The sequence below is a fragment of the Trachemys scripta genome, chromosome 8, assembly GCF_013100865.1.
Source record: "Trachemys scripta elegans isolate TJP31775 chromosome 8, CAS_Tse_1.0, whole genome shotgun sequence".
In the NCBI taxonomy this organism is placed as follows: Eukaryota; Metazoa; Chordata; order Testudines; family Emydidae; genus Trachemys; species Trachemys scripta.
Window position 1 is genome coordinate 23,541,689 of NC_048305.1, and position 12,573 is coordinate 23,554,261.

The 12,573-nt window shown below is 40.1% G+C and overlaps 1 protein-coding gene across 4 annotated transcripts in view; it reads right to left on the reverse strand.

Annotated features, from left to right (window-relative positions):
- The window catches only part of GABRB2 (gamma-aminobutyric acid type A receptor subunit beta2), a 245,723-nt gene that overhangs the window by 24,988 nt on the left and 208,162 nt on the right, over window positions 1-12,573 (reverse strand). For all 4 annotated transcript variants that reach the window (XM_034779795.1, XM_034779794.1, XM_034779793.1 and 1 more), the window contains exons 7-9: window positions 6,977-7,114; window positions 4,883-5,035; window positions 3,531-3,775 (exon numbers count right to left, since the gene is read on the reverse strand). In XM_034779795.1, coding sequence (XP_034635686.1) covers window positions 3,531-3,775; window positions 4,883-5,035; window positions 6,977-7,114 — 536 coding nt within the window. The remainder of the gene's footprint in view (window positions 1-3,530; window positions 3,776-4,882; window positions 5,036-6,976; window positions 7,115-12,573) is intronic.

Sequence of the window (12,573 nt, forward strand, 5' to 3'; positions counted from 1 at the left end):
TTACATGGTTTAAGCAAGATTTGTTTTATTCTTTTAGTGGTAAAATTTCTGTCTATATAAAAACTGACTGGGTTTTTTTGTTTTTAGTAGCATAGGCGAATCCATCTCTCTGGTGAGATTTGTGGGATCTAAGGTTTTTGTGGCTGGGAGCAGGATAAAAATGCAAGAAACAATACAGGAGTGGTTGGGAGTGGTTATTGCAGGGCGGGATGGGAGTGGGATTAAAAAAATAGTCCCACGCAGGACTCTACAGGGGAGTTCAACTGTGCAAGCGGGAGATGTGTTCATTTTTTCCACTGATTCCTCCTGGGAGGACTCAAGGATGGAGGTGATGATGAATATTCCCTCTAGGGGTAGAGGAGTTGTAGCAAGAAAAATGTAAACCTCTGCTGGTTTCTGTGTTAAACCTTGAGGAAATATATTCCAGATTTATTGGACCAATGGGTAGTTTTACAAAATATAAATCTACCAACCTGGTGAATTGCAACATTTCCAGTGATTATGGATCCTCTTTCTAGCCCACTTCTCTATGATGTTTGTAGTAGTACAGCTGTATGACAATTTAAAGCTTATGGGCCAGATTTTCAATAAGGATCCAGAACTTTTGTGCTGCTCCAGAGATGTAAGAGAGATTCTGGCTGTAACTGGGCAACTGAAAATTCCCTTGGCAAGGGCAAAAGCTCAGCTAGGGAAAGCTGGCCAGCCAGCTCCTGCATCAATTGCCCCCTCCCTGCCCAGTGTAGGGGTGCATTTTTGGAGGGAAGAGGCAGGGTGGAGCTCTGCTCCGCTTCACTCCACTCCATTGACTCCCACCTGGCATAAACTAGAGCAGGCCCCAGGGCCGGCTCCAGGCACCAGCCCACCAAGCACGTGCTTGGGGCAGCACCTGGAGGGGGCGGCACGGCGCTCCGGCCCAAGAGCGGGGCCGCGACTGGGCTCACCGCCCTCCCCGTGACGCTCCAGCCGCCAGGGAGAGCGGAGCCACAGCCGGGCTTGCCAACCTCCCCCGGCGCTCCGGCCGCCGGGGAGAGCGGAGCCCCGGCCGGGCTCTCCGCCCTCCTCCCGGCGCTCTGGCCGCCGGGGAGAGCGGAGCCCTGGCCGGGCTTGGCGCCCTCCCCCCGGCGCTCCGGCCGGCCGGGGAGAGCGGGCCCGCAGCTGGGCTCGGTGCCCTCCCCTGCCGGCCCTAGTCTGCTTCAACTCCGGGCCAGCAAAAAAAGGTCAGAATCAGGAAGCTTTAAGTGACTCCCTGACACCTCCCATTTCCGTCACAGGAAAGAATTTGACCCTCACTGAAGTTATTTAACTCATTGAGATGCAGGATTAAAACTGAGAATCTCTGACTATGATCCATATCAATGTGCTTGTTAGTGCCTGAATTTTAAGATTAACAGGATGAGCCAAATGGGCGCAGTTTGTCACTGGATGAAGTTATTGGTCATGCCATTATGTGACTGTCTGTGTGTGGGGATAATTATACAGAAGATAGCACAAGGGAACCTGTGAGCTGCAACGATATACAATGTAAACTACACCCGGTAGCTCGGATGACATCATAGTAATTATGTGCCTGAATCTTTTCATTGATTTCAGTAGGTTTTGAATTAAGCCATCTGAGAGCAAAATTGGTTTGGATGGTGATGATAGAACCCTAAGATGTGTAACTTTATTCACAATTCTCTGTGTTGTGTTCAGTATATATTTTGATTTTCCTAAGATTCTAACAAGAAAAAAAGTGTTTTATTGTAAGTTTACACAAAATACCCTGTTGGGTTTCTGAGGGGCATGGTTCTGTTTGTTAAAGGAAAACCAGTTTAAAAAAAAACAAGTGAAATAAAATCTTGTGATTTTTTAAAATTGGTTTTAATTGAATTTGATTATGAACAGTGGAATGATGAAGGGTGAATGGGATGAGTTGTAAGAGTGTAACATCAAAGGTAAATACCAATTCTCATGCATTTGCCTTAATTCATTTGCATACTACAATCCCATTAGATAAAAAGCAGTTGTCTTATGGTTTTCTCATATTACAAAAAAATAAAATTAAAATAAAAAAAAAACAGCTAGTATATGAAATCTGAGCCATGAAATATAATCCTCCAATTGAAAACATTCAGTAAAGAATGTTTTTTTAGGTGCCAGCTGATAGTGGATTATTAGCGCCTGCTGTTAAAAATAGATACCCCCTTTCCATTTCCCTACACCCACACTTAGTACATCAGCATAAAAATATAGGCAGATATTAAGTATTCCGCCCCAGAGCTGTGTGAAACTTCTCCATTTCCATCCATGCAAACTTTTTCCTCTAGTTTTGAATTTGCACCCTTTGAGTTTCATGTTGAGTGACACAAGTGAAAAATCCCCCAAATTAAAAAAAAACAAAACAGCTGAAATGTGTACATTTCATCTGGCCTCTGATTGAAAATTAGAGCTCTGAGAGAAATCACAATTTTTATTTTGTTTTGTGGATTTACACACTTTTTTGCCATTTTGTGCTTGGCATGATTTGGTGCTTGCCCCCCCAATTTTGCTTTATGTGAAATTTTACTGAAACTGCTACTTTGAATAATGGCCTCATTTTCATTACACAAAAGGAATGTATGCACTTGAAAAAAGCATGTATCTTAGCAACTTTCCCTTCCCCAAATGGGCCCATTTTCAGATTCATAACTGAATGCAGAAAAAAACTAACACCATAATTCTGACCCATTTTGCATTTTGCCAAGAATATTTGAGACACTTGTAGCTGATAACATGCAAAACCACCAAGTTTCAATAGTTTCCTTAAAAAAAAAAACCCATATCACATCACTTCAGTTTCTCTGAAACGTTTTAGGAATCTGGTTCAAGTTTCGGGTTTGTTACCAAGGTTTCATGCAGTTCTTTCTAACACATGAGCTTATAGCCATCATTTTGGATTTGCTCATTAAGGCCTCTAAGGAACAGGTTAATCTTTGTGGTTTATTTTGAAGCTTTCCTACCTCCATTTTAAGTGAGAACGCATCTGTGAGCTCAGCCTATTCCGAGTATGTAGGCAGGGGCGGCTCTATGTATTTTGCTGCCCCAAGCATGGGACTCAGGCGGCTTTCGGCAGCGTGCCTGCGGAAGGTCCGGCTGGTAATGCGGATTCGGCGGCATGCCTGCGGGAGGTCCGCCAGTTCCACGGCTTTGGCGTACCCACTGCCGAATTGCCGCCGAAGCTGCAGGACCGGCGGACCTCCTGCAGGCATGCCGCCGAAGGCTCCCTGACTGCCGCCCCCTGTGGCTTGCCGCCCCAGGCACGCGCTTTGAGCGCTGGTGCCTGGAGCCGCCCCTGTTTAAAAGAACATTCTAACAATCATAGTTCCAGCTAGAGGGCAGCATGCATTGCTGAGATAGCTAAGTTTAATGCTTTGTGGAGCTAAGATATGCTTCTAGGAATCTGACTTGATATGTTCTACACAAGAAATGATACTTTTAAGCTCTGTTTGGAAGAAGTGAATCGGCTGTGGTTGCTATGAATGGCTAAAACATATTCCCCACTTCAAATTTACCTTATTGACATCCATTCGCAACTTCTCATTGTTGGCACTGGCAGCTTTTTCTGCCGCTTTCTTTTGACGTTGGGGTCCCCTGCCAAAGAAGATGTAGTTGACCAATGCATATTCCAGCAGGGCCATAAAAACGAAGACAAAGCATCCCATCAGATACATGTCAATGGCTTTCACATAGGGAATTTTGGGAAGAGTCTCTCGAAGATGTGTATTGATGGTTGTCATAGTGAGCACAGTTGTGATGCCTGGAAAAAGGAAGACAGTTCCATTGATTATATTCATGTTAATCTTCTATCATTATAACTCAATCTTTAAATGCCAGCACTGCAGGGATGTTAGGAAGATATTTTTGTTCTTTGTTAAAAAAGCGTGGTGTTAGTGCAACTTATTACAGTTGTAATTGTCTCAAGACAAATACACAGTAATCTCGTCTCATGCAAATATGCTTTCTTAATGGGAACTGTAGACTCTCCAAGCTACCTGGGTTATCAGCTGCCAGCATAGACACACTACATCTTGCCTTACTGCTTTCCTCTAGAATGTTCTTGCTGCCTGTCTTTAGATTTGAATTCCTGGGAAGAAATCCTGGCCCCACTGAAGTCAGTGGCAAAATTCCCATTGGATTCAATGGTACCATGATGTCACACACTCCTCCATACAGGCTCCAGTTCTGATTTCCATGGATGGAGGAAGTATCAGCAGGAGTGGGCTTAATTTGTGTTAATTTTTGGCAAGCACCATTCACGTTTATATTTGCAATGTGTGCTCAGATACCATTACGAGGGGCATAATATAAACAAACCCTGAAAGGATAAATTGATAAGATACATTAATATAAAGAGCAGAGTTCTTGGCATTATAAGGAGAAGTGTTTTGCTTATGGAATTTAAGGTAACACTATGGAGAGGACGCCCTCTACCTGGCAAGGGAGATTGGTTAGTCAAATGCACAGCCTGACACAATTGTATCTACTTCACACCTGAAAGGAAAAGCACTGTATATTCTATACTACAGTATTGTAGGTTTGCTCTGGACTGCCATGAGCAGAAACAAATAAAATACATGCTATTTTTAGACTAAAAACAAGTGCAATAAAAAAACCTGATTGAGACAATCAGGCTAATTCCAATTACAATGATTACATAGTTAGCTAATTCAGACATGAAATCACTTTCAATTTTTATTTAAATTGTGATGATTTAAATGCTGAATCAGATAATACAAAGCTTAACAAGCTAGGCAAAGAAACCCAACAGAGATTTTTTTTTCAAATCATGCATTATACGCTACACCAGAAGCAAGAAAATATATTCTACTAATACACAATGCATGATAGGAGTAAAAATGCCTACCTAAAGCAACTCTTGCAGCTGAAGCATCATAATTAATCCAGAATGAAACCCAGGAGAGGATAGTGATCAGAATGGAAGGCATGTAGGTCTGCAGAATGAAGTAGCCAATGTTTCTCTTAAGTTTAAAGCTGAGAGACAGCCTTGGGTAGGCACCTAAAAAGGGAATATTTAGGCATGGCTGTGATTTACTTTCGTATACCCTTAAAATTCTTTGCATCATTTCAGTTTTACACTCTGTTTCCTATGTTACAGATTTAGCATACACACAATTGCCTTTGCTTGGGGACAACCAACTGCAGATTTTATAATGAAGTCTGTATTCAACAGTATTTTGTACTAAAGGTGTTGAGTCAGTAATACATAGATTCACAGCTGCTGATAATTAAAATCTCCTGTAATCAGCTGTCAAAATACATTTCAGAGTGCCAAACTGTGCAAAGGCTTCAGTCTTACATGATTATTGAATACCAAGTTAGGTGTCAAGCAATCTTCCCTATCTGAAGTGCCATACATGGTCACCAGGTGCTAAGGAGTATTGCAGGAGTGCGAGTCAGGCAGGGTGATAGTGACCCTGGTGCACAAGGCCCTCACCAACCTATGCACACTGAAATTCCACTATTTTGAAGATTTCAGAGCACACATTCTTTGTATAAGTCTCTCCCATAGAGCTGAACTTCACCCAGAATGAGCAAGTGAATGGGACTTTCCTGAACTTGGTTACAGACAGCAGCCGTGTCCGGTACTTAGGAAACAACAGTAAAATGAACAGTACGGGTATGATTCTGCTACTTCTCACATTGGTGTCACTACACTGTCTTAAATGGAGTTACCTCTGATTTACACTAATATAAGAACAGATCTAGGTGCTGTGTCCCAAATGGATCAAGCACCCAAGATTTAAGTCCCTCAGATAATAAAGAAAGCCTCCTCCTTGGGAAGAAGTGAAGCCATAAAAGAAATGTAGCAATCAAAATGGAAGGTTGGAGACCAAATAGTATTGACACTGGTTTTATTTCAATAGCTCCAGCTGGAGTGACACTCAGTTCTCCTAAGCGGTGAGCACATCTCTGTTAGCACAGTCCAGTGTCTTGAAGGTGGAGTTAGAAAAGGGAAATGCTAATGGGACAGACCCACAAAGGCTCTAAGGCTTGGTCTACACTACCCCCCCCAATTCGAACTAAGGTACGCAACTTCAGCTACGTGAATAACGTAGCTGAAGTCGAAGTACCTTAGTTCGAACTTACCTTGGTCCACACGCGGCAGGCAGGCTCCCCCGTCGACTCCGCGGTACTCCTCTCGCCGAGCTGGAGTACCGCAGTCGACGGCAAGCACTTCCGGGTTCGACTTATCGCGTCCAGACTAGACGCGATAAGTCGAACCCAGAACTTCGATTTCCAGCCGTCGAACTAGCTGGTAAGTGTAGCCAAGGCCTAAGAACCATAAAAACCCAACCCACATGGAGAAAATATTAACAGGCTTTTTTTTTTTTATGCATATGTTGCCAATTCTGCTTCCCCTCTTTGGGCTACAAATCGTCTTCCCGACCCTGCCGAAAATCATTTCTTTGTCGACCAATGGAGAATTACAAAATTCTGTTGAACCAGCATTAGAAGCTTGTACAGCAGAAGGTGAACTAATTTGCATAAGACCTCCGTAGCTTGGCTCCATCAACCAAAATACAGAGAAGAGACAGAAAGGTTTTCCTGTGGGCTAGGTTATGTCTGGAAGAATTTAGCTCGCTGAGGTACACAACCAATTTCTTCAGCTTTCATGGGCTAACTTACTCCAGAAGCCAGACAATATAGTTTATTGGAGCGAGCCGTAATACTAGAGATTAATGTTTCCTAATTAGAATGAAAGGTCATGAGGGCCAAACACACAGCAATTCTCTGTGTCAATTCATCAGTGATGTTGTATGTACTATACTGTGAACATTCCATCAGAATATCTCATTTGAAAATTCAGAATGGTTTCTCTAAGTTACTCCTGTTACATTTTCATTCAGATCAAGGACTGCACTCTTGCAACTAATCTATTTCTAAAATCATTTTCAGTGAGCAAATACAGTTCCCCTTAAACTCCCCTTCTACAAACCTGTAGAGAAAACAACATTCTTGGTGACAAGCCTGAAGTCTACAATGGAGAACTGTGGCAGTTCAATCTTTGTCACTCCTGTGACTGCATTATCTCCCCCACGCCAGTAAAATTCAATGTCATCTGTTGTATAGCCATCTATAAAACAGGAGCAAAGGGTTATGGCTCTGATATCATGCAAGGCTGTAATGAACAGTTCAGTACATTCATTCAGGAACTTGGAGTAATGTTAATTGTATTTCCTAAAATAAAAATATGAATAATGTAACAAATGTGTACACATAGTCACCAATAATGTATACTCTAGTTATAAAGATGATTATGTAAAATGGCAATTTTAAATATAATTTATTGATTCAGCCAGATTACTTTAATAAAATAAACTGATAAAAGGAAATTAGATTATACAAGTACTCAGTACAGGTGGAGTCCAGTATACAGTGTCTTATAGATTTATTTAATCTCAACCATCAGAAAATAGCATGTAATGTGCAATATAATCAGTCTATTGTTGAATATGGAACTTCAGATTCTATATTAAAAACCTATTTTATTTGTTTTTAATTAAAAAGTAAATTCACCCTTTTATTGCCCAGAAATTAGAAGTCAAACAAAAATAGACACAATTAGTGTAGACATCATAAATAAATGTGTGAGCCCCACCCATTTTGGCTATACAGCAGCACATAAATTGTCCCTAAAGCTGTGCACATATGACATCTGCCTCTTGGCCAACACAAGGATTGACTCGGGATCCCCAGAACTGAAAGCAGGAGTCTCTACAGCATGAGCTAAAGAAAGAGGCAGGCTCTGTAGCTCCTGCGTGTAACAGACTCACATCCTCTGTGGACTGGGCACAGAGGGGGGCACATTACACACACTGACAGCAAGAGTATATAAACTAGGGCTGTCAAGCGATTAAAAGAATTAATCACAATTAATTGCATGATTTAAAAAATTAATAGGAATTAATTGCACTGTTAAACAATAATAAAATACCATTTATTTAAATATTTTTGGATGTTTTCTATATTTTCAAATATATTTATTTTTGATTACAAATATTTGCACTGTAAAAAACAAAATAGTATATTTAAATTCACCTAACACAAGCACTGTAGTGCAATCTCTTTATAATGAAAGTTGAACTTACAAATATAGAATTATATACAAAAAATAACTGCATTCAAAAATAAAACAATGTAAAACTTTAGATCCTACAAGTCCACTCGGTCCTACTTCAGCCAATCGCTCAGACAAACAAGTTTGGTTAATATTTGCAGGAGGTAATGCTACCCACGTCTTGTTTACAATGTCACCTGAAAGTGAGAATAGGCGTTTGCATGGCACTGTTCTAGCCGGCATCACAAGATATTTATGTGCCAGATGCACTAAAGAGTCGTATGTCCCTTCATCTTCAACCACCATTCCAGAAGACATGCATCTATGCTGATGAAGGGTTCTGCTCGATAATGATCCAAAGCAGAGCGGACCGACGCATGTTCATTTTCATCATCGGAGTCAGATGCCACCAGCAGAAGGTTGATTTTCTTTTTCGGTGGTTCAGGTTCTGTAGTTTCCACATCTGGGTGTTGCTCTTTTAAGAACTCTGAAAGCATGCTCCACACCTCGTCGCTCTCAGATTTTGGAAGGCACTTCAGATTTTTAAACCTTGGGTCAAGTGCTGTATCTATCCTTAAAAATCTCACATTGGTACCTTCTTTGCATTTGTCAAATCTGCTGTGAAAATGTTCTTAAAACAAACATGTGCTGGGTCATCATGCGAGACTGCTATAACATGAAATATATGGCAGAATGCAGGTAAAATAGAACAGGACACATACAATTCTCCCCCAAGGAGTTCAGTCACAAATGTAATTAATGCATTATTTTTTAACAAGCATCATCAGCATGGAAGCATGTCCTCTGGAATAGTGGCCGAAGTAAGAAGGGGCATATGAATGTTTAGCATATCTGGCACATAAATACTTTGCAATGCTGGCTACAAAAGTGCCAGACGAACGTCTGTTCTCACTTTCAGGTGACTTTGTAAATAAGAAGCATTCATCAGTATCTCCTGTAAATGTAAACAAATTTGTTTGTCTTAGCAATTGGCTGAACAAGAAGTAGGACTTGTAGGCTCTAAAATTTTACATTGTTTTGTTTTCGAGTGCAATTATGTAACAAAAAAAAACTACATTTGTAAGTTAGACTTTCAGGATAAAGAGATTGCACTACAGTACTTGTTTGAGGTGAATGGAAAAATACTATTTTGTTTATCATTTTTACAGTGCAAATATTTGTAATAAAAATAATAATATAAAGTGAGCACTGTACACTTTTGTATTCTGAACTGTAATAGAAATAAATATATTTGAAAATGTAGAAAAACTTCTAAAATATTTAATAAATTTCAGTTGGATTCTATTGTTTAACAGTGCAATTAATCATGATTAATTTTTTTAATCGCAGTTAATTTTTTTTAGTTAATTGCGTGAGTTAACTGCAATTAATCAACAGCCCTAGTATAAACTACTAACATTAATAAAGGAGGTGCAAAAGCAAGTAAATAAACTAGGCACAATGGCTTGTAATGTACTAAAAACTCACAAAAATAAATGTTAACTATAAAGGACAATTGTGATAAAATTTCTGTCCCTATCTGTAGTCTTCGAGGGTAACTGCGTAAGAAAGCTTGATGTGCAGTTGAGCATGATTGTAAAATTTTACAATAGGTTAAAAATAAAACCTTTTACATTGCTTGAACATACTTGATTTCAAGGATAATGGACATTTATAGCAAACTGGCAAAACACTGCACACTTCACAACTACCTGAAAACGTATTAAACAGTCTCCAAATCTCTTAATTTCTGATCAGCCAAGTGTAGAATAGTAGCACTGAAAAGGTAAGGAAATGTACAGTGCTTCATCAATTTATGAAGATGAGAACTCAGGAATCCTTCAGAACATTAGAATGGCTGGGTTCAAAAGCCTGCTCAACATACAGAATTAGTTTTAAAACAGGCTCATAGTGTGTATTTTTCTATAGCACTCTGTTCTTGTCAGTTTCAGCTTTCTCTGAAAGTGACTGCTTTCCTTCTATATTTTAGGGTACTAATTGGAAGTCTAACACTCTTTGAGGAAGCAGACAAAGAAAATATAACAACAACAGGAGACGTGAAAAGTAAATCAGAACGCATGAAAATTTTCTTCTGCTGTAAGTGGGATATTTTCTCACTTTGGGCGCTATCCCATGAGGTGCCGAGCACCATCAATTAATCAGCATGCAGGATTAAGCCCCACTACATGGGGCCAAAACTCTGCATGCTATAAAATCTTGTTTTACTCAATGTGGAGGGGTTTCATGGTTTGTTAGGTTAGGGCAGAATGTGGCCCAATGTGTTTTCAATTAATTTGTTATCTTTTATTCATAGTATTCATGTAACTGGCCTGATTCATTCTAGTGTAATTGCTTTTGTTTTATTCTCTTTTGAAAACTCAGTGCACAACAATTTGTTAAAGTCATCCATGAAAACAGACAAATAAGCTTTCTATTTTTTGTGGACGAGTGCCATTCCAGGGTGTCCCATTGTGACCTAAAGCAGCCCTGCAGGCACCCTGCCCTCAATAGTCTCTCAGTTCTTTGTAATGGCTCACTCTGTAATGGGCTAGAGCACTTGAACAAGATTCTCCCTGTGTGGGGTCTTATTTAGTCTTAACCCTCCCCCCCCCAAAAAAAAAATCCAAAACAAACTCTGAGGCCCTCAGCCCACAGCCCTTCATCTTGGGATCTGTGTAGCTTCATTCAGGTGTTTCCTCCAGGGAGCAGAAATCCCACAGTCTGCCTTCTGTCTGTGCTGTTCCCACGTGGGAACCCCAATTAACAAATGCTAAGGAAGTCGGAGAAATCAGGATATTTAGAGATGTCTTGCCACAACATTTCCTTAATCTTATCCACAATTAAAAACGTTACATATCAATGATTGAATAGATTGTCAGCAACTGATATTGACAAAACACCTGGTCAGAAAATGGAGAAAAAATGTGCACATTTTTGTGAAATTCTGTTTTTCCTCAGAAATTTGACTGGTTTTGGTTGGCAAACCCCACTGGTAAAGGACCCAATACTTCTCCACTAGGAAGAGTAAGTATCCAAGGTCAAGATTCAGCAGGACATTCTCCCCAACATACCCAGAACCTCCATAAGTGACATGGGCTTGAGTTCAAGCAGAGAGGACCCAAAAATTGATCGCTCATTTATTACAGGACATGATTTTTCTCCTTTGTTTCACTTACAAACCTTTTCCCCCTGTCACGTGTAGGTTTACCAGAGGAGCCAAGTGTAGTTTGGATGGACAACCATTACACCAAATGGATTGTCCCTTTCTCTGCCTGTGAACTAGGCAATGCCATCAATAGGATTAAAAGTGGCAAAGTTCAGCACTGGCAAGCATCCACAGTGATTTTTTATAGAACAGAGTCCTCATGGAAGGTCATGGTGTTTGATATTTATAAATACAGTAGATGTCTAATAGTCTAAAACAATGCAAGTCTGGGAAAGAACCAAGATCACTGCAATCTGTCGAAAGAAGCCTGATCACGTGTGGTCCAGGAAGCATCAAGCATGATTGAAGAATGAGTTATACTGATGCTCCGGAAGTGCTCCAGTTGCCACAATAACCATTGATCAACATGCTTTTTGATCTTCAAGATCCACCTGCTGCTAGTCGTTTATATATTTGGAAACTAGAACCATGGGTATACTACAGAAAATTATCTTCATAGAAAGCTACATAGTGGACTTTAAGGTTTCAGAGCATTAATCAACAGTGTACTGTATTTAGCACACACAGATATTTTCCTATGGATAGCAAAGCTTCTGTACAACTTCCATAGTTCAGATTGGGTTGAAATTCTTCTACTATATTGGCTAGATGATTAAAAAAAACAAATTACATACTTACTCCAGAGATGGGAATTATTTTGTTCTGTAGGGGAAATAAAGCATTTCACAGCTTAATTATGCTTTCCTGAAAACTGCCTAATTACACAAGAACCCCCTCTCAATCCCTCATTTTTTCAATGAACCCTATTCTCTTTTCTCCGCAGCCTGGAAATATCTAAAGGTAGATATGGAAGAATGTGCAATACTTTAAATGTTTCTTTCCAACAGAGACGGCCTGAAACTCATGGGCTGGAATTGCTGGGCATGTTTAAGGAACACATAGGCAAGACATACATTTTTCCCTTTGCCACATCTGGCTCTGTAATCGATACCATTGTAATTTCTGAATTAATGGACTGTAACTTATGTGGAAAATTCAACTGATAACCACTTACAGGGTTTTCCACTCCCTTTATATTCATCACTCCACTATGTTACTCATGGTAAATGTGCATCACACATTGTTAGGGTTAGTCCTTTGGTCCTCCAGCATCTTCTGCATGTTACTGTACTCAATGTATTCCACATAAGTTTGTACGAAAACTGTTTTTTTGGGGGGAGGGGAAATCTATCTAAAGCTGACTCCGCTTATAACCAAATCTGTTGTAATTTCCCCCACTGCCATCTAGAAAGAAGACTTTCTTTTCATG